General features: G+C 39.8%; 1 protein-coding gene across 2 annotated transcripts in view; it reads right to left on the bottom strand.

Moving 5' to 3' along the window:
• Positions 1 to 1,986: 1,986 nt before the first annotated feature.
• The window catches only part of mrvi1 (murine retrovirus integration site 1 homolog), a 43,128-nt gene continuing 22,890 nt past the window's right edge, over positions 1,987 to 22,224 (bottom strand). Inside the window, exons 21-40 of one of the 2 annotated variants that reach the window (XM_074617139.1) lie at positions 21,492 to 21,710; positions 17,352 to 17,458; positions 17,195 to 17,256; positions 15,831 to 15,995; positions 15,569 to 15,646; positions 15,427 to 15,476; positions 15,189 to 15,245; positions 14,370 to 14,813; positions 14,181 to 14,259; positions 12,571 to 12,691; positions 12,375 to 12,405; positions 10,396 to 10,536; positions 10,077 to 10,208; positions 8,210 to 8,363; positions 7,833 to 7,882; positions 7,004 to 7,189; positions 5,750 to 5,814; positions 4,947 to 5,069; positions 4,156 to 4,284; positions 1,987 to 2,942 (exon numbers count right to left, since the gene is read on the bottom strand). In XM_074617139.1, the coding sequence (XP_074473240.1) occupies positions 2,780 to 2,942; positions 4,156 to 4,284; positions 4,947 to 5,069; positions 5,750 to 5,814; positions 7,004 to 7,189; positions 7,833 to 7,882; positions 8,210 to 8,363; positions 10,077 to 10,208; positions 10,396 to 10,536; positions 12,375 to 12,405; positions 12,571 to 12,691; positions 14,181 to 14,259; positions 14,370 to 14,813; positions 15,189 to 15,245; positions 15,427 to 15,476; positions 15,569 to 15,646; positions 15,831 to 15,995; positions 17,195 to 17,256; positions 17,352 to 17,458; positions 21,492 to 21,710 (2,556 nt within the window). In that variant the 3' untranslated portion in view covers positions 1,987 to 2,779. The remainder of the gene's footprint in view (positions 2,943 to 4,155; positions 4,285 to 4,946; positions 5,070 to 5,749; positions 5,815 to 7,003; positions 7,190 to 7,832; positions 7,883 to 8,209; positions 8,364 to 10,076; positions 10,209 to 10,395; positions 10,537 to 12,374; positions 12,406 to 12,570; positions 12,692 to 14,180; positions 14,260 to 14,369; positions 14,814 to 15,188; positions 15,246 to 15,426; positions 15,477 to 15,568; positions 15,647 to 15,830; positions 15,996 to 17,194; positions 17,257 to 17,351; positions 17,459 to 21,491; positions 21,711 to 22,224) is intronic. The other variant, XM_074617146.1, reaches the window with a different exon arrangement.

Here is a 22,224-nt window from a genome sequence, read left to right on the forward strand (position 1 = left end):
AGAGTACGTGATTTGCACTGTTGCTGATATCTGACAATGGGCACCCTGTCCAAATGATTTCCTCCCACGGGAAATTACTCAATCATGAACATGCTTATGATCTCTGGTATCCTCTGATGAGCCGTTGGCACACGACTACATCCCATTTCCCCAAAAACATCTCCACACAAGCCCCGACGGCAGGAAATGACGCAGAGCTGACGAACACGCAGCGGTGTTTTTGTCAGATGTGAGGTGTCAATGAGGGCATAATAAATGACAAACGTGAGCTATGGAAAAGGACGGATATTTAACTTTGTGTGTCTATGGGGTCATTAAGCTACGCCAACGGGAATATAAAGGAATTTTGATGTGTTGGAGCAAGAAAATATGACCAGCATAGACATTTTGACAGCATGAACAATACCAGGACCCTGAAACTGAAGCAGATACTGTAAATGGATGTGCTGGAAAAATACAAACATGCAGCACATTCCTAAGGTCCTGATAGGTGACACTCATGGCCATTGAAGCCTATTTCTGTTTCTGTGTTGCATACCTAGTCAACAAACATGTAGTGCCTATTTGAGGACAAGAAACCCTAAATGGACAGAAGTGTCAGTCGGACAGACAATGTGAGATATACGACTGTGAGCATGCACGCAAGGTTATAAATGTCGCCAAACGAAGAGACTCAGGGCTCTCAGTCCTGAACATTTATGGTTGTTTGCCCACTTGCAAGTGTTTACTAAACCTTTAAAAGACGCTCTCTCGGTGTTCGAGTCCTTCTTCACAGAAATTGCCTCCACAATGGAATTCAGCCATCATTCATTTTATTATTTACACCTGTGCTTTTCCTACTGTGACATGTCGAAATATCTTCTGTTGAAAAGGCCCACTGATTACATAATTCAGAATACATTTAGTTTTCTTGCCAAGAGTTAGATTGATACTACTATGATGCGGTCGTTTCTAGAAGGTAACCTTTAAATTGTGAAAACTTGCAAAAAACTCTCGCGAGACTCGCTGCCCGATGACCTATCCTAACCTTAACCATTCAAGGTCAATGCCTAACCTTAACCATCTCGCGAGAGTTTGCATGTTACCTTCTAGACACGACCCTATGATGCCTGCAGGATAAATATTAAGTTACAGCCAGCAGTCGAATAGCTTAGCTTAACTTAGCAACTGGAAACAGGGGGAAACAGCTAGCCCGGCTCCGTCTGAAGTAAAAAGAAAATCCACAAACTAAAAAGTGTTGTCTTGTTTGTGTAAGCCATCTAAACTTCACTAATTACCAGGGGAAGGTACTATGTCTTGGCTGGGTACAGTGACTTTTTATAGTTCCCGCAACCTCACATTGACGACTTTTTGTTTTTACGATTCGGTTTTAGTTCAGATAAACAAACAATATATAAAGTATGACTTTGTGAGCATTAGAGGTGCTGGTGGAAGGATTTAGTTCTCTTGACAGAGCCAGGCTAGCTGTTTCTCCCTGTTTTCAGTCTTCATGCTAAGTTAAGCTAACCGGCTGTAGCGTCATATTCAGCATTAGGCAAGAAAGCAAATAAGTGTACTTCGCAAAATGTCAAACTATTCATTTAAAAAAAGCTTAAGCGAGAAAGCTCAGCACCAAACAGCAGACACAGCACAGTTAGCAACTAGTTAGCTGGTGAACATATTGGAGCATTTATCAGCTAAAGAGCCAGATATTTCCCTTAGGAGTTGGAGGAGAACCAATACAGAGCTAAAAGAGAGAAAATATTGGACTTCAGTTCACCAGGTGATCAGAAACACGACGCCAAATGAATGATAATGATGCTGCGTAACTGCTGGATGTGTATTTAAGTTTGCTAACAAGTTCACCTCATCAACCTTTAAAGTGATGATATATCAACGTTGTGTTCACAACTTGTTCCCACTGCCCCCAAATGGTAAAAAAAAGGGATTATAGCACCAACCTGCTTTGGTAGCACATTATATTTCTCAATAGAAATGACTACAATATCTTTTCAGGCACCTTTATTTAAAGGTGAAGTGGCAGAGCATCAAACAAACAACACAGGCAGGTACACATGTGCAAAGAAGATAAAACTAAGCCTTATGCCATCTAATCAGTGCTCTCATACAAGAAGAAAACCTCTCAGTGCTCTGAAGACACAATCCAAAATGGCACAAACGAGAACCATCGACTGCAAAATATTGCACTTACGGAACTACTTTGGAATGTGCTTATATTTTAAAGTATTTAAATACACATTATAGAAATAATAATTAAAAAAAAAATCCTATATTTTCTGTATCTTTAAATATTAGTTCAAAAACTCTCAGGAGCTTTATTATCTATTGGACCTGAGAGAATATACTTTAACATTAGAGTGTAGATAAATATACACTTCTACGGATACATTTAATGGAAAGTGAAGATGTTCATCATTAAAAAGTACCCAAACCACAAAATGTTACGTATGCATCTAATATAAATATATATATATACAGTATATGTCATCACACTATATAATTGGTCCCTAAACAGAATTTTTTCTTGCTGCAGCAAACAATCTGTCAATTGTTCAATCCAAAACTAAATTATAACTTAATGCTGTCAACTATGATAAAGGCAACATTATCCATAAAGCCTCCCAAAACGTCTTTGGCCCTGGAGAGTCAGGGTCGTGGATTCAAGTGAGTCCGGGTGTGGTGATATGGTAAACTGTCAGAGACCTCGGTTATTCTGTACTGGGGTTCTTTGGTTGTTCTGCTACACTCAGTCCAAACGTCGCACAAAGTTCGTCTCTGCTTACGTGTCCTCACGTCTGTTGTAGTAGCCACTGAAGAATGTAAAAATACTGATAACCAGACACATCGCCACAAACAGTGTCAGGGCGGTCCAGAGAAGTCGCCGACTCAGGGGAATCTTAGGACAAATGCGACGAAGAAGAACCAGGACCTCTTCCATCCTCCTGTGAAGATAATGACATCATACAGTATACATCTGGTATTTACAATGCTGTCAACAGTTTCATATGTGTATTCGATGTAAATATTTACTGTGGCAAAAAACAACAATCTAGCTTGAAATCATCAAAATGTATTGTGTGATAACATGATGAGAATGATTTATATATTTGAAGATGGGTAAAATGGATTATATATTTATTGGAATAATGAACATGGCAGTTCACTCCTTTAAATTTAATTTCACCCTTTTCCTTTTGCTGTAAATTTTACCATTCATGAATCATAATATGCAAACTATGTAGAGCTACATAAAGATTTGCTATAATTTATAATGTTGATGTCAAAAGTGTTGTTGTTGTATCAAGTTTGAAAAAAGGAGCATCTTTAATTGATCATCAACATCATTACTAACTCGTGCTGGGCGATATGGAGAAAATCAAATATTACTATATTTTTGACCACATACCTTGATATCGATATTGTGACAAAATTGTAAGGTTGACTATTGGTGGTTTCACAAAATATTAACACAATGACATTTTTGATAAATAATCATCAGTAATTTGGATAGAATGACTAAGTGGGTAAAGACAAATATTAGAACAGCTAGAACAGTCTGGGAAGTTCAGAAAATTACATCACGTTACTGTAATGCAGCCTTTAACACCAGGAAAAGACATTTATGCCATATGACGATATCCAAAATCTAAGACGATATCTAGTATCATATCACGATATCGATATAATACCAATATATTGCCTAGCCCTATTATTCACCAACCGGACTCAAATGATCTAAGGATGTTTTTATCTTGAGAAATGTGTGACCATGAACGTCCAGCTTTCTGCAAGAGGCTCATAGGTGTGCAAAATGACAAAATATATCTTAAAAGCTGGAAGATTCATATAAATACTGATGTGGATTTCTACCTCTTTACATTTGTACAATCAAATTTTGTTTGTTAGAAGCAGCACTTGATGTATTTAAACTACTTTAATGCAGCAAACTGAAAGCTTAAGATGTGCCACATAGAGACAGGTCTTGGGTGTACTCTCATTCATGGTGTAGATTAGATTCAGGTACATTTTTGTTGTTTTGCATTTTGAATGGAACTTGAAGACTGGTCATTTTGGTCTGCTAACGTCAATACTGTCAAAGAACAACATGCAGTATATTGTATATATGTATATTTTAAAGCAGCAGACTCAGTTTACCTGCTCGTCCTTCTCTTCTTTCCGCTCTCTTCATCCTTATTTTTCGATTCCAGCAATTTCTCTGCAGCGTTCTCCTCTTCCTCCTTCTCCTTCTGGAGCACTTTGCTTTGCTTCAGTCCCTCTTGCAAGCTGCATTTGAAATGTTCAAATTTAACAGCAAGATCTATACAGTATATGATACGATATACAGTAGTAGTATTGATGTCCTATCATCAGGCAGTAACATATAAAGTAGAATTTATTTAAAGTATCTGTGCTATTGATAACATTCAGCTACTAGATGTCTCATTCTCCCTTCCCCGTGTCATTGCATTCACTTCACGTCAAGTGGTTGCCAGGCACTTACCGTCAAACTCAGACAGTTATTTTCCACACTAACTGGCAACTTGAACATTGACGACCCAGAGATACCACGTGATACCAACGTCTTTATACTATTGGCTCACAAACCTTGTTAAAAGTGGGAACCAACGTCAGATATCATCCACAGAGATAAACAAAACATTAATTTTGGACCCACCAACAATTTTTAAACGATTAATTCACACTTTTTTTAGGTAAAGCCATACACTTATTCGGCACCTTTCTAAAAACTCTGTGGATGTATTATTATTATTATTATTTTTTATATTTGTCTACATAAAAATGTTATCAATAACACCTTAAACATTATATAAACCTGCACAACAGCAACAGCATGACTGATGAGTCTCATAAATCTGGTGATTTATGATGATGAACAACAATAAGTGTGTTTGCGTGTAGCTAAGGATGAGGAGAGAATGCCTCACCCTTTATTATAGGACTCCTCCTCAATCTTCGCCTTGAGTTCGGCCCTGATCTCGGCTCTGATCTCCTCTAAGTTGACTGGAGGCTTGGCTGGCTCACTTTCCTGCTCCGACACACTCTTTCCACTGCATTGTTTCAGATGGGAAAGAACAATCAGCCTCGGACACCATTGCAGCAGACGTTATAAAAACTGAGAGGAGTGTAGGTTTAGGTTCCATCACAACACCGTGGCCTTGTTCTATAATGGACAAACTGCAGCACTGGCTGAGTGGTAGTGTGCATCACAGGCAAGGCCAGTACAGAGAGAAAAAAATGGAGCTGGCACTTTGCACATTTGTTATTGCTATTCCCGTCTCCTCGCAGAACATCTAGACACTTGAGAGCTCCACTCAGGCTCTCTTTATAACCAGGATATGATTGGAGCCTTGCGCCTGGACTTTGTCAAACTCTTTGCACAAATGTTTAGATTACGACCCAGGACAGCATATCCATCAACTGCAGCAGGGTTTGATTATTTTTTAATGCCGTCAGGGTTATTTTCACCCCACTGGGGCTTTCTCTGCGCCGTAAAACACATCCTGAAGGTCACACAAACAAGACAAAGGTCCCACTGCAGGACAAAATGCTTTTGATAAGACGGATTACAAGTTCAGGTTTGTCTTGGCCCATTGTTTCAAAGACTGTGTGGGGACCTTGGGAATCAAGCAATGGTATGTGTACATACTGTACATGCAGTCATGTGTGTATAGTATGTGTGTGTGTGCGTGTGTGTGCAAGAAAAACACCACGAGCACATAAAACATACCATTCTGCTGCTGGTTGTGGTGCCGCCTCTGTGGAAGCGTTGGCTTTCACATCATTCGCTTCACACTAAAGAGGAGAGTGTTGAATAGTGTGGAAGGATGTTATTGCCTTCTAACAATAACACACAATTAACAGGCGCTATAGAAGTATTCACATCCTTTACTGAAGTAATAGTACCAATACGACAAAGTAAAAGTACTGTTCTGCATGTAAAATCCTACTTCAGCAAAAGTACAGAATTATTATGAACTAAATGTCCTGAAGTATCCAAACAGTAAAAGTACTCGCTCTGCAAAAAATGCCCCCTGTGACTGTTATATTAGCATATAGGATGTTATTAGATTGTTAATGCTAATGCATCAATGTGAAAGCAGCGTTTTATTGTGGTAACTGGTTGGGCCTCTTCAAAGGGTCACAAGATAAGTCTAAGGGGTTGTGAAATGATTAATGGGAGAGAAAAGAAGAAAAAATAAATTTCTGCAACACAAACTTGTATTCATATTTTGGACTTTTCTCAGATTTCTGCTTTTTTTTTAGTAAAATATTGGATAATTTTACCTCTTTGGGGCAAGAACAGTTATTTAAATGAAACACTGAGAGACGTTTAGAGGGGAAATGTCTCTTTAGTGGACCTTTAACAACTCAAAGACATCTGAAACGTGACAAGAAACCCCAAGTAGATACTGCTTTTTATGTATTGTTTTTCATAACCTTATCATATGATTTTAAAATGTAAAGTCTTAAACTGTAAAGTTAATAGTAGCTTTAGCTATCAGACAAATCCAGTGGATTACAAAGTACAATATTTCCCTCTAAAAGCAGTGGAGTAAAGCAGCTGGGAAACACTGAAGTAAAGTACAAGAACCTCAAATTTGTACTTAAGTACAGTACTTGAGTAAATGTATTCAGTTACTTGCCACCACTGACAATTAATATAGATATGACCTGGACCATAATTTGTTACTAATAACCAGTAAATTACAGCAAAATGAGACAGAACGTTTACATCCCAAAACATTATTCATCCATTTTGAAACAAAAAGAAACACTAAAACGATTGTTGCCCTAAAAATGAACTATTTCATAAGGAAGTGTCCTTAGGTGACTCCAAAACGCTAACCCATTGTACTACGATTTCTACATACTCAGCAGTCAACCTGGAAGAGTGGGTGTCACTGTATTAAATGTTGGATATGTAATTTCCTATCATTTCCCAACAGGACAGGACAGGAAAGGACAGGACAGGAAGACCTACCAGGACAGGAAGAGCAGCACCAGTGGTGGGTCCCATGGTGGGTCCAATGCTGGGGCCCATGCTGGGGCCCAGCATGCTGGGTCCCATGATGAGTCCCGGGCCGGCTGTGGCTGGGGTCTGACCTGGGATGTTCAGGAGGTTAAACTTAGGCACCACCGCTACGCTCACCCTGCGTCTGGGCAGAGCCTAGTGAGGGTGAAAAAGGAGACAGAACATGTGCCAGTGGTAAGAACAGAAAATGAGAACATTAGAGATTAAGAGATACATTTTTGGGACTTTTACAACTACAAAGGCATGATGATGTCACTGAAAGACGAGACAATTTCATACATTAAACAAGGAACACAAAAAAAGTAGGACATTTTTAGTGTTTATTGCCTGCTAACACGCTAAACAAAGATGGTGAACGTGGTAAACCCATACTACCATACCAATTAGTATTCCAGAAAAATATTTAGTATGTCTCAATACATAGTATGTCAAATGCAATATGCCAAAAATACCAGGATGTCCTACTACATCTGGTCGCATTTTGCAGTATTCAAGCCAGCACGCTTTTCTGGCTATTCTGACCCACACTCCTCTGTGCAGCGATATATGAGCAAGAGGGTCAAAGTTAAAGGCGCAATGTTATGATGAAGTAGTAAGTCGAATTATGAAAAGAAACATATGAAACAGAGAAAAGCAGCAAATCCTCACATTTGAGAAGCTGGGATCAGAGAATGTGCTTAATTGATGACATTTAGATGACCTAATTAACCAAGTATCCAAAAAGGTGTAATCGATTAATTATTTCAGCATTACAAATCGGAAAAACTGAGGTGCTTACCTTTCCCAGGGTGAGCGACATCGATCTTGACGGCCGTGGAACTCCGTCATCTTTATAAATACATACAAAGAAACACAGAATACAGCATTACAACAGCACAGAAACCATTAATTTCATGCTATTCGTTACCAAAGCCGCAGTGAAGCAGCATTATGACACTCAAGTTACAGTGGAAAGTTCCCTTGTAAAACTATTCTTGCATAGCAAAGCAGCAGTGATGCTAAAAAAAAAGTTGCATACTTTATCAAACCGTTCCCTGGATAAATAAAGTTTACAAATATTTTCCATTTACAAGCATGAAACCCTCTGCGGAAGAAGAATGTCTCTGGGTTTTTCCCGTGTTTGATCTGAATGTGGTCGCCAGCGCAGTCTTTTACCTCCAGTGTCTACGGACCCTCCGTAACAGCGGGTTGAGTTCTGGTTGGCCAGCTTCTTGAACTCCATCAGCTCTGCGTGGTCCTTCTCATACGTCCTCTTCAGATTTTCCACATACTGCATCATGACCTCGGTGGCCTTGTTCATACGTTTCTCCTGTTGCACAATGAAAGTCAGTCAATACAAGACTGCACACTGTAATACATGAGGACAGAAACATGACCTAAATAACCTAAAACCTGAAACAAAAAAAGAGAGACTTTGAACAAATGGCTCTTTGTGATAGGAAGCGATGTGAAAACAAAAATACACAACCAAACCTATACTTTACTCAGGATTTCAATTCAACATACGGCTGTCCTACATATATTGACTTATCCCATCAGCCCACTGTTTTAAAGTGTAAATATGAGTTTTTAAAGCTGACTTAATTGTTTATTTGGCCACTAAGAGGCAGACAAGCTACAAAACCAGTTGACAGACACACAGTAACTGCCTACTAACGCATCCAGCAGACACAGAGCAATTTATCTTCACGTTAGCGTTGTATTTTTGGCCACCTGATGAATATTTCAATATTAATTGGCTTATTCTTGCTTCATGTTTTCATGGTTTGGTCTCCCCAAATAACTCTTTATGTTCAACTTTCCCACCAATGAGTTGCTAAGTTTGTCTGTCAGCTGTTTGGTAGGGGTGTAAGGATACGTCGATCTGGATCGATATATCGCTTCAATGATCAACGACCCAATATGATCGATGCAAAGTGAAAACATCGATACATATCGTCATCTTTAAGATACGCCTTTATTTTGAAATTCCCATGGCACGTCTGTGTAACCATTTCCATCCAAGCGCACCTCCTTCCTACAAAGCCCCGTAATAAAGTAGTCAAAACATATTTTAGTTGTTTTTGTGAGTAGATATAAATGTAACTGATTGTGTCAAATGGGCATACGGTATGATATCGTCTCATATCGATCACAGACCACTGGATTGAATCAAAATCGTATCGTGGCAAACTTTGTGATATCAGTAAATATCGTATTGTTGTCCAAAGAAACGATATAATATCGTATCGTGATGAAACTTGTGATTTACACCCCTACTGTCTGGTGCTGGGCAGGTAGCGTACAGTCAGCGGGTTTATCAGAGGTTTTTGCTCAAAGCCGCTGACGGCTGCTGGACGAGAGCAGCGAGACTGAACCACACAGTAAAATGTGCCGTAAAACCAAAACAGATGTTAAAAAGATAAGAAATATGCGCAGTGCTGATGGAGAGAAATACCTGGAGGAAAAGGCCTTATAGTAACAATATATCCTGCTTCATATATTTGCATTTTCCTTTATACAGTGTGTAATCATCACACATCCACGTTATTATTTGCAGTAAACACAAAGTGTTTGAAGCAGTTTAACATTTCAAGAATATATATCAATAAATGTGGCTGTCAAGAAAAAAAACTGAAAGTCCCTTAAGAGACTTATATATAAAATATTACAGGAGCCTTCATTTCGGGGCATTTGTTAGAGCCTTATAATTAGATTGCTATTAATAGATGGGCAGCCGTACAAGGAAAAGACAGAAAAATGTAGTAATTCATCCGAGTGGTTTGGGATTATAAATAGCTAAAGACCTTTGTACTGCAAAACCAGTAAATTTGCTCTTAAACTGATGTTTGCTTTGGCTGGCGTGAGGTTAGCCATGACATCAGATACAAATCTTCCCCATAACGTTTTAAAATGCTGCCAAACAGGCATCCCAGCGGCCCCGAGACATCCTGAAGAAGGCAGCATCTTTTAAACAGTCAGACGTACTGTATATTATTTTTATCTGTCATTAACTGTCCTGCATGTGTTTGTATGGGTGCACCTGTCGAACTGCTCCCACGATCTCTGATCTGCTGGAGAGCCGCGTGGCCAGTCGGTGCAGCACCGCCACCGTCTCTATGAGGCGCTGGTAGGACTCGCGCTGCTCCAGGTTCTGCCACTGTGGCGAGGTCATCTGCAAGAAACACAACAACATCTTGATAAAACTCTCTCAGGAAAACACCGTGTTCCCTTCTGTACCTGGGATTGGACTCGGACAAGATAAATATTTATTGAGGGACACTTCCAGGAAAACATTAAACAGATGACCGAGAGCCAGAGGGAGTTTAATCCAACATCAGCTGCTGTTTCCGAGGGCTGACCTTCAGTGCTCCTTTGAACTCCTCTAGTTCTTTCTCGGTGTCTTCCTCCGTCAGGTTCCTCTCCCTCTCCGCCTGTTTGATCCGCATCTCCAGAGTGTAGTTGTCATTGCGATACGCCAGGGACAGCTGGATAAATGCGTTCTGTTGGGAGGAAGTTACTGCAATATAAAACACTAGGAATGGCACATTAAACAGCACATTAAATACAGATAAACTGCTGGTGATGGCAACACACCAACTCACAGGAATAAATCAGAGGAAACCATAGAAAACTCTCCCACAGTGCAGCACACACAGGCTACATCAGTGCGGTTGTTTGCGTCGTACTAATATGCGTTCTCATTGGTTAACGTGTGAGGGACAAGCTGTGATTCATGACATTTGACCTCTTGAAGTTTTGCTGCGTAGATCAAAGCCAGTCTGCATGGTTTTCCAACATTCATAGACCACAGCTGAGAGGAAATATACGACCTCTGACTGTCCTGATCCAGACACGTCCCCGAGGGAGCAGCGAGAGGGGCTGCAGCCCGAGCTCGACAGCGTCACTAATGTTTGCATTTTTCTTCACAGGAAATCACTCTGAGTCTCTTCGGTCTGATCAGGGACAGAAAAACACTTTCCTGTTGACAGAACACCGCCGAACTCAGGCAGCCAATTTTATGAAGGTGTAATTAACTACTTTGGTAACAAAACATGTTATTATAAACACGGGGCTACTCGAGGCAAATGTTCAGCACCGAGTGGAACAATAGATCCGACTGCTCTGTTTGAAACAGTGTTTGAACACAATTTACTGCTCAAAGTAAACAGATTACTGTTGGCAGTCAATTTTATGACCCATTGTTCGATCACTCACGCACACGGTTAATTACTGCGGAGCGTTTTGAAGGCGGAAACGAGAATATTAAATCAAATATATGTTGTTTTGGGAAGCAGAACATGGCGTGAGGCAAATTCTAGATTTATTATTATTTTTTTCTTTTGCTACATAACAGTTTAAGTTGTGTTTAAGTAGTAAATAAATGTATTTGCAAGTAAGTTGAGTCTCTTCCTACTATTCAGGCTTCCATAAACCACCAAAGTAACTTATAAAATGTTAATTTTTTAAAGGAATAGTTCAACATTTTGGGAAACACACTTTTTTCTCTCTGAGAGTTACATGAGAAGATTAATAGCACTCTAAAGACTGGAAACGGGGAGAAACTGTTAGCCTGGCTCGGTCGGTCCAAAGCTAATAAAATCCACCTACCAGCAACTCAAAAGCTCACTAATCAACACGTTGTATCTCGCTTGTTAAATCTGTACAAAAAACAGTTGCCAGGCAACAAGCGAAGAATCAAGGAAGTTACTAATCCAAGAAATAGTCTGGCACATACCCTGCTATAAAACAGCGTTTCTACACAACGCAATTTTTGTACAGATTAAACAAACAAGATATAACATCTCACATCTCGTTCCCGTCTCGTCTGGCCTGGGAACACCTCGGGGTCCCCCAGGAAGAGCTGTAAAACATTGCGGGAGAGAGGGAGGTCTGGAATAGCCTGCTAAGCCTGCTGCCCCCGCCACCCGGCCCCGGATAAGCAGAAGATAATAGATGGACAGATTGATATAACATGTTGATTAGTGACCTTTAAAGATGCTTGTAGACGGATTTTGTTACTCTTGGACAGAGTCGGGCTAACAGTCTCCCCCTGTTTCCTGTTTTTATGCTAAGCTAAGCTAACCAGCTGCTATCGCTCTTCTCATCTGACTCTCGGCAAGAGAGAAAATAATTATATAATTCCCAGATTGTCAAATGATTAAATTGCAGACACGCACAAGCAAAGCAACCGACAGAAAAACTAAATCAACTGCAGCTTGCATGGACAACATACTGTACTTTCAATCCTTCATCATGAAAGCAAATATGTTTTTGTGACTTTATATCTTTATTTTTAGCAGGAATAATGTGTGAGAATCACCCAAAAATCTGTACCAACCTCAACTTCTTTTTCAGTGAGAGGGGGAGCACTGGAATGAAATCAAAGAGGAACTGTTAGTAGGGTGAGTAATGTACATACAGTATTTGTACACAGTAAAATTAAGATGTAAGGGGGGTTATTTTTTAGCGATTAGACAGGAAAAACAAGGCAAAAGATAAAAGTTAACCAAAAAAGCAGTTGGTTTGTTACACACCAGCCTGGAAGACCTCGGTGGAGTTTGAGTTTTCTCAGCATCACATCTGAAATGTTCGGCATGGCGTCGGCCTTCTCCTTTGCCTCCTCGCTGCTTGCTGAGTTTGGAGAAGCTGGAGGACCTGCAGACACATTGTTGTATAAATCAGGCCTAGAGAAAATGACCTGGTCTGTTTTCAAAGAAGTTTTGATTCGAATCCCAAGTAATTTGAATCCGGTTTAAAGTCAAGACTCAGGTGCTTTTGTGCGAGTCTATGTAAAAACCACACGTCTTTCAAGTGAAACTCTGTAACTTTTCCTGAACATTAACCACCATGCCCACAAGAGGAAACTACAGGACAATAATATATACTGAAATATAGTGTCGCAGTAGCACAAGTAAAGAAGAGTCATAAAGTCAGTAAACTAATTCAATAAAGTCAGATACTGTACACATCAACGTGTATGTAGTTTACTAACATTAGCCATCATGAGATACTGGTCATACCAGACCAAGTTGGGCTGCAGCAATTGAAGAAGGATGCATTTTATTTCTTCTAAATTAAACTTTTCATTTGTAGTAAGAAGAAGGCGTTATTTGTTCTTTCAAATGTGACATAGTCTCACTTTAAGGTCTCTAAGTGCTGACTTTTAAAGGTACAGTGTGTAGGATTTGGCGACATCTAGTGGTGTGTTTGCAGATTGCAACCAACTGAGTATCCCTCCGCTCACTCCTCCCTTTCAAAAACCGTGGCAATGCCGTTCGCCTCGCTCAGAGGCCATCCTTACCATAATAACACTACTTTAGGAACAACGGAAGTCAGACAGCGACTAGCGGTAACAGGGTTTTGCAATCGTTTGGCACCGAAAACTACGGTGGCCTTCAGGTAACGTAAACACCTGAAAGTCTCTCTCTCTAGAGCCAGTGTTTGTCCATTCTGGGCTCCGTGAAGAGGACCCGCTCCCTATGTAGATATGAAGGGCTCATTATAAGCCAACAAAAACACAACGATTCTTAGTTTCAGGTGATTATACAGTAATGAAAAAAAAAAATAGTTGTGAATATTATATTCCATTTCTGCCAATAGATCCCCCAAAATGTTACACACTGTTCCTTTAAAATAAAATAAAACATCTGTACAGTTTCCTTCAAAGCCGTGTTAATAGTTAACTTGAGATCTGAACATTTTGGTTTTCTCAAATGTCAAGTAAAATCTTAAACCTGTCAAGTCTCAACTAATTCAAGTTTCACAGTATTCAAGTCCGAGTAATGTCCGAATTTTAGTGACGTAAGTCCAAAGTCTGAAGCTCGGTCTCTTTCCAAAATACACAAAACACATCGAATCATCTCTTCATTTCATCTTCCACAGGTTGTCTTTGGCTCACATACTTCAACAATCATGCCATCTGCTGATGGAAAATGCAAACAGCATTTATTTCTCTGTTATGAGGTTGCCAGTAAATGGGTGGCACAGAGGAAAAACAACATGAACAGATCATCATCATCATTTTGTGACTGGAACAGATTTTCCCTGAGATTCAGGAAGTGCACACCCTTGGCGACAGGGCTGAATGTGCTGCTGAAAGCCCGTTCTGTCTTACATGGACAAGAGGGAAAACAAGGACTGTTACCTTTTTCCTGTTCAGCAGCTTCACTCAAGTCTGGTAACTTGGATCCCAGTATGCTTTGGTTACGCATCAGCTTGTGCTCCTGTATATACACAAACACACACACACACACACACACGTAAGAACAAAGCATTTACACAACATTTTACAGAAGAGGCATTTGACTACAAAAGCAGGGAACTGATGCTTTACCTCTCTGAATTTAGACAGTTTCTGTACGCCCCCCTGCTGGACAGGGAGGTCCTTGTACCCTGAGGACTTGAAGACAGCATCTGAGAAAGTATCCTCCGCTGTAGGAGGGAAACTCGGGCCTCCATTTCTAGAATTAAGGCCGCCTACAGTATCCCAGGAAACAGCCCTCATAAGTGGAGGGAAGGCCCCGATCGTCTTGATCTCCGCTGTACAGGGGGCCTGTTGAGTAGGGGGTCGGGGGACGGGCTTGGCCACCCCTGTGGCCGGGGCCTGGTTGGGGTTTCGGCCCGAACCGGGTCCCTCGTCTGCTTTACCCACAGCTGGAGGACTCTTAGGTACAGCAGGATCACAGTTCTCCTTCTGAACAGCAAAACGGGGCGTTAGAGTCCCAGAGGACACTTTCCTCTTCTCAGAGGGCTTCCAGTCCACCAACAATCTGTTGCCCTGAGGTTGGCAAGATAATAACTTTTATTAATACATTTAGCATTCATGTTGTGTTAATAAACATGTATTATTTGAATTACAATTATGATGAGGAAACTGCCGCACACTATCAGCCCCTTCATCGGGCAAACCATGAGTGAGCAAAATTTTGTGCAACTCCATCTTGTAGATGTTGAGATATTTCTCGAGATGAGTGAAACGTTAAGATGTTTTTTCATGTCGACAGTGTGCGGTAGTTGACTCTTGTTCTTTTGCATGACTTCAGTCTTCTACAAACCTTTCTATCAGGCGTGCATTAGACAATATTAAGTTAGTCATATTAGTAAGTAAGTTCTATCTGTGTTAATAAAAAGAAACACAGCGAGCGAATCTGACCTCCTGATCCTGGGTTGTTAAGTCAGGCTGATCCCGCACTGAAGGACCTTCCAGATGCTACAAGAGTGTTAATACATATTACTTGGACAATTTAAAAACACAACAAAGGGAAATACAATTAACACTGCCAGTTTTAATTGGGGAAAATGAGCGTGCATCAAAAATATCTGCATAATAACTCATGCCATTGTGAGTAAAAGCTGTTTTTTTTTAATAGCATTATCAATAATTTCTTTACCTGCCCAACAGACTGTGGGCTGACATAGGTGGCCTCTGTGGGTCCTCCAGCTGAAAGAGCAGAAAACAACCAGTAAGTAATAGGGGAATAGAGTAGTGAGTTATAAATAAGTCATAAATAGTTGTTTTAGATAGTGGGTTACCAGTTTGAGGAGCCACAGTCAGTGAGCTGCTTCTAGATGAACACGGTGAGGATGACGGAGTTGGAGTTGGAGAGAGACCTGTGGAGAAAAAAATATTTGTGAATTAAACATATGAGTTATTGAGTTCAATGTGACTTTCGACCCCTTTTAAAGTATTAAACTAAATCAAGACAACAATCTACTCAAAATGATCTGCTATGTACAGTGTGCTTGTGTGTGTGTGCTTGTGTGTGTGTGTGTGTGTTTGTGTATTATTCACTACCTGTGGGTGAGTCAGTGAGGGAACGGCGGCCGCGGCGTGTCAGGAAACGGTCGCTGACCTTCTTGGCCTGTTGGAGCAGCTCCAGGTTCTTCTGTCGATCCTCCTCAGAGAGCTGCAGCTCCGGCAGCTGATCTTTCACCAGGTCGATCACATGACCTGTGCTGTCTGAGAAAGACAATACACACATGTAAACACACACACACACACACGCACACACACACACACACACACACACACACACACACACACACACACACACACACACACACACACACACACACACACACACACACACACACACACACACTGCAGTTATAGACAAACAGCTATGTTAAAGGTCCATTGTGTAGGATCTGGCGGTATCTAGTGGGGAGGTGAGGAGATTACAACCAACTGAAGGTTGTTTGGAGCAGAGCCAGTGTGTAGAGTGTGTGTGTACGTGGGAACTGAGTGGTGAAGCAAGAGAAAGAGAGCGGCAGCGATGAACGCGAGTAACGTCATCGACTCCGGCCCAAGCATGAAAAGTTATCAGTGTTTGGTTTGTCTGTTCTGGGCTACTGTAGAAACATGGCGGAGCAACATGGCGGACCCCATGGAGACGACCTGCTCCCTATGTAGATATAAACGGCTCATTCTAAGGTAACGAAAACACAATTCTTATTTTCAGGTGAATATACACTAAAGAAAACAAACTTATTAATATTATATTCCATTTTTGCCAATAAATCCCCCTAAATGTTACACACTGGTCCTTTAAACAGACATCAAACATCAGGTCATAAGGCTTTGAAAATATACATTTTGTACAAACCTTTTTGGGGAACAAGAAGTTAACAAAGTCTGTGAGCGCTTTTACATTTTAAGAAGATATTTAAGTGTAATTCCTCTCGATAAAGTCTCATGCCAATGAATAATTTACATATTTAAATTTTTACATTTTAAATATGAGCCAATAAATCAGGTGATGAGGTTCGGCCAAGTCGGTGATATTTTTTATCTCCTCCTCTCTTCAGAAAAGGGCAACAGGCTAAACATCAAACGTAATCAAAGCTGCACAAGCATCTCTGGCATGTGGGAGGACACACTGACAGATTCATCTCCCCGGACGCCAATGACCAAACTTAGTCGAAATGTGGTGAAGCTTCTTGTGTAACTACACAGCATTATTTTGGTTTTATTGGTTCTATCCATCCTGGGAAAGACACATCTTTCAACAAAGTTACAAATGTTCACTTACAAACAGTTCAATTTGGTGCTGGACTAAAGTAAATAGATCTCACAGTGTTGTGGTTATCTTTAGATAATTACAGCTGCAGTGTGTATGTGTGTGTGTGTGTGTGTGTGTATACACAGGGTTCACCCACCGATGGTGGTGATGGGTCCTCCGGAAGAGTTTCTGGCCAGGCGAGCTCTGGGACTGTGCGGCCTGAGAGAGAAACAGTAACGATACAGACACATTGTCCCTGTTTACAGCCAAAATAGAAGAAAACTATTTCAATGTTTGAGATGGTGGATGATTACCTGGTCTGCTCCAGGGGATGTCCATCTTGTTGGACAATAGTGGCCTGCTGTGGGTAGACGATGGTGGGGGCGGTCATCATAACAGCTCGACTCTTTGCTGGTGTAGACTGCAAAAAAAACAAAGAAAAACAAAAGTGTCAAAGATAAAATAAGGTTACAGCAAAACTGGCATTGGTGGGATATATTATGTTTCGCTTTCATCTAACACAACTTTGTCTAAGAATATGCATTATATAGCACTATATTAACAGACATAATAAAGGTATTAAAACTGGATTTTGACAAAAAACTCTTCAATAAGACAGGGTCTCAAAAGTAGGTAAAAACACAGTTTATATTGTGCTACAGTTGTGCATATTCCCAAATACAGATGCCTTTGATGCCCCCTAAAGAGTGGTTGGCCTTGGGGCTGTTATGCTCTTTGACCAGCTTGTAACTGCAGGGACTCCACAAATGGGCTATTTGTGCAAACACAAAAGATTTCCCTTACACTATTGTGACCATTTTAAACCTTAAATAACGATCTGTTCAATAGACACTGCAATACTTGTCTAAATGTCGTGATGAGCAGCTTTGGTTATATAAAGGATGAGGTTGAGGGTGGTAAGACAGACTCACTTCAAGCAGGTGTGTAAGAAAATATCGAATATCACAATATTATGTTTTGTGATACTGTATTGATTCTCAAAAACAGTGTATTGATTTTGAATTAATAGTTTACATGCAACGATTAACTCAGTCAATACTTTATTTCATTGGCAAAGAGATGTGTCCTCTCAAAGCAGAGCTAGGATGTTGGATGTTACAGGGACTGTGATACATGCAAATGCAGATCTCGCTGTTCTGATTGCTTAAAAAAGTAAACTTTTTTTAATCACATTTTATGCATATGGCAGTGTGTTCTTTATACTACTACAGTTTTCCTAAAATCAGATTAAAAAATTTGCAATCTATCGCCTTACTTATAGAATCGCAATATATTAAATCGTAACCCCTGTATCATGATACGTACCGTATCGCCAGATTCTTGCCAATACACAGCCCTAACTTGAAAGAGAACGTCCTTAAAATGCTTTTTGATTAAAAGAAATAGGTTTGTGGTTTGTTCAGGCGGGCAGCTACAGTAGCCTAAAGCCTGGACCGGTTAACTGCTGCTGTGAGGTAAATGCTGGTGAAGTTTTCAACAGCGACTTTTTGCTCTGCAGTGTTGAATTATTAAAGATGAGTCATTTGTTAGAACAAGAGACACAAAATAATGAGTATGAATGTCCCCAAGTGAAAATAAACAAGAACAAATCAACACTCAGATAAATTATGTTGAATGTGAACGTTGTCATAAATCTGTTTACAGGAACACTCCAGCGATTTATAACTCTCAACGGAGACTGATGAACGGTCAAAATCGAAGCAGCGGAGGCCGAGACGTACTGACTTTTATTCTCTGGTGTTGGTCAAGCGTCAAAGAATACTAGATCCTACACCTCACATAATGCAGGCTGTATGTCCAGAACCACACAACACATTATACAACTATTTCCACAGGCTACTTTAGACTCCTAGTGACGAGTAAACCGAACTTCAAGTAAAATCGGTGGAGCAGCCCTTAAACAATTTCACAGTTTCAAACATTTGGAAAACTTCACATCTTCTTAAGTTATAGGTCGTTCACTTCCTGTTTCATAAAATCACAAATTCTTGTCCAACCATAAAAGGTAAGTAGGCAAGTAAACACAGACTGAGATCAAACAGAAATTCCCTAAGAGCTCCTCTCAGCTTATCTTTGCACTGGGATCCAAATAAAAGGATTCCTTCTGATGGTAACACTGCAGCTGTGCTGTAGTAAAGGTGGAGACTTTTATAGTGTTGGCATATGCCCTGAAGATTGGATTACACGGCTTCATTAAATTCTGCAGAGATGTCTTATCTAGCCTGTGTGTTTATCAGCGGAAGACGATGTTCTCAGACTGTTTAACACTTTGCTGTCTGCAGGATGTTTGCTGAATCTGAATCTGACCCCTTCAAGATCATATTCTGCTGAAAAAGATCTTTAGAAATAGAGAAAAATCTCTAATCTTGGGGGTGCTCATGATTCAACCAAACTTTCCATGGTGCCCAAGTCTATAATGCATTATAAACACAACTGTTTTATGTGTTATAATCTGTTTATAGTACATTATAATCAGTTATAAGCACTCAAATATTCAAAATGCTTTATAACAATAATCATAACACATTATAAAGCATTTTATAATGACCTATAATGAGGTCAAGTGTCATAATACTTCATTATTGATAGTCATTCACTGACAACTTTCTTTTGCAAGGATCATGGTGTATTATAATTCTCATAGTTGAAATATATAATTTAATATATAATATAAAATGTTATAATGCATCATAATCACTGTTATTATGCATTATAATATGATTATAAGTTACTGTAAGTGGTCATTGTTTGCTTTTAAGGAACAGTGTGTAACATTTCGGGGACCTATTAGTAGAAATGGAATATAATATTCATAACTATGTATTCATTAGTGTATAATCACCTGAAACTAAGAATCGTTGTGTTTTCGTTAGCTTAGAATGAGCCCTTCATATCTACATAGGAAGCGGGTCCTCTTCACAGAGTCTGCAATGTTTCTACAGGAGCCCAGAACGGACAAACCAAACATATCACCTATCACGTTTTTACGTTACCTGAAGGCCACCGTAGTCCTTCGACACATTTGTGAAACTGCGGTAACGTGAGCCGCAGAGTGCAAAACCGTGGTACCACCAGCCGCCGTCTGACTTCCGTTGCTCCTAAAGTAGTGTTATTATGGTAAGGATGGACTCTGAGCCTCAAACTGCGTTACCACGGCTTTGCACTCAGCGGCTCACACTACTGCAGTCTTGTAAAGGGAGGAGAGAGCGGAGGGGTACTCTAGTTGGTTGCGATCTGTAACCACACCACTAGATGCTGCCAAATCCTACACACTGTACCTTTAAGAAAAAATCCATTTTACATTTTGTGAGTTGTTCTTGCATAAATTGAATGCTTTTTTTCACTTTATTTTAACAAACAATGACCACTTAGAGTGAATTTATAATCATATAATAATGCATTATAAAAAGATTCTAATGTATTACAACTATGGGAATTATAATACACTATGATCCTTGCAAAAAAAATGTCATTGAGTGACGAACAATTCTGAAGTTATTATGATACTTGACCTAAGTTATTATAAAATGCTTTATAATGTGTTATAATCATTGTTATAAAGCATTATGAATATGTACAAGTGCTTATAACTATAATTATACAGCTCTATAAGCAGATTATAACACATTATAAGTATGTTTATAATGCATTATAGTCTTGGGCGTCATAGAAATTGTTACAAGATTGAATTTCCATTTACTCCTACTGGTATCTAGCCACGCTGATAGTTTTAGTTTGAAAAAAAAAAGTAAATGTAATTTGGGTGAGTACACAGTACACAGGAGGAGCACTTGCTCTAGCTGGGGTTGCCAAAGTTCCCAGATCCTCTGATGACCTCAAAAATCATCAAGCAATTAAGTTTTTTGAGGTCAAGTCAAGTTGATTTTTATCTATATAGCCCAAAACATAACAAATCACATATTTGCCTCAAAGGGCATACAGCTGACATTTAGAGAGACACAGTATTCATGAGACACACATCCTTTTAAAGCAGACTTCAAAGACTCATAAAATATCCAAGAATCAGTGGAAGTACAGATCAATTTTAACATTAGATTAAAAAAAATACAAGTACAGAGCCAAAATAGTCAAATATATCCCAAGTCAAATGCCAATATGATATGTAGACTTTGTAGCTGCGATTGTTTGTGACTTCTCTGCACAGCACAGCCTCAGCTTGTTAACCACAGGGAACATTTGTAACAGAAGCAACCAGAGAAATAATAAGTGTCCTCTCACTTACGAGGGATTAATCAAATGCTTCTACTGCTAAACTGAAAGCAGCATTTTGAAGGCAAAGAAGAGACCTTTTTGTGAGTTCAGACGATCAGTAGCAACACTGATAGAATTTCCTCACCGGAGCCAAACGGATTATTCAGCATCAGATTTTACGGCCTCACATGCTTTTTCCAAAAACAGAAAGTGACACTCACTGTACTGGGAGAGCTGGAGGAGCTGTTAAGCTCCTCGGGGGAGTCCTCCTCTTCCTCGGGCAGTGTGGGCATGGTGGGGAGCAGTGGGGGACGTGAGCGGGTGTGTGGGAAAACAAAAGGACTCTCAGCGGCGCAGGAGGCAGCACAGGACTCCTCCAAGTTATGGTCACTTTGCTCAAGAGGAGATCCCTGTAGGGAGTGTTCCTCCTCTTCCTCGAGCTGCAAGATCATGCACACATGAAGACACAAGCACGTGTATGTTATGCAATATGCATGAGTAGACACATACTGTATGCATTAGATGAGTAAATGTGAGGGTAACTCTTCCTTAACTATTAACTCATTCTGCAGGAAGTCTTTTCTGGTTAACTACAGCTATAAAAAGACACCATAAATACATCCCAAAAATAGCTTCATTCTCCATTTCCTAGGAACAGCGGTTTTAGCTAATTTTCCCAGACAGGCTGCTACATCAGAAACCAAACTCTCACAAGAGTACATTCATTTCCTGTGACAATATAAGGTCAATATTAAATACTATAGTGAATAAAATGCCATGAAACATTAAATGGGCCAATTGGTGCAAATGGTGCTATCAATAGAGTACATTGGGTGACACTTGTTGCACAAGTTCAGCAAATACTTTAAAGTATAATAAATCTATTTTTGTTTCATTAATACCATGAAAAATGTGAATATTCACTTAAAGGTGTGGAGTTTTTGACCACTAGTA

Source organism: Sebastes fasciatus, chromosome 2, assembly GCF_043250625.1.
Source record: "Sebastes fasciatus isolate fSebFas1 chromosome 2, fSebFas1.pri, whole genome shotgun sequence".
NCBI classification, from domain to species: Eukaryota; Metazoa; Chordata; class Actinopteri; order Perciformes; family Sebastidae; genus Sebastes; species Sebastes fasciatus.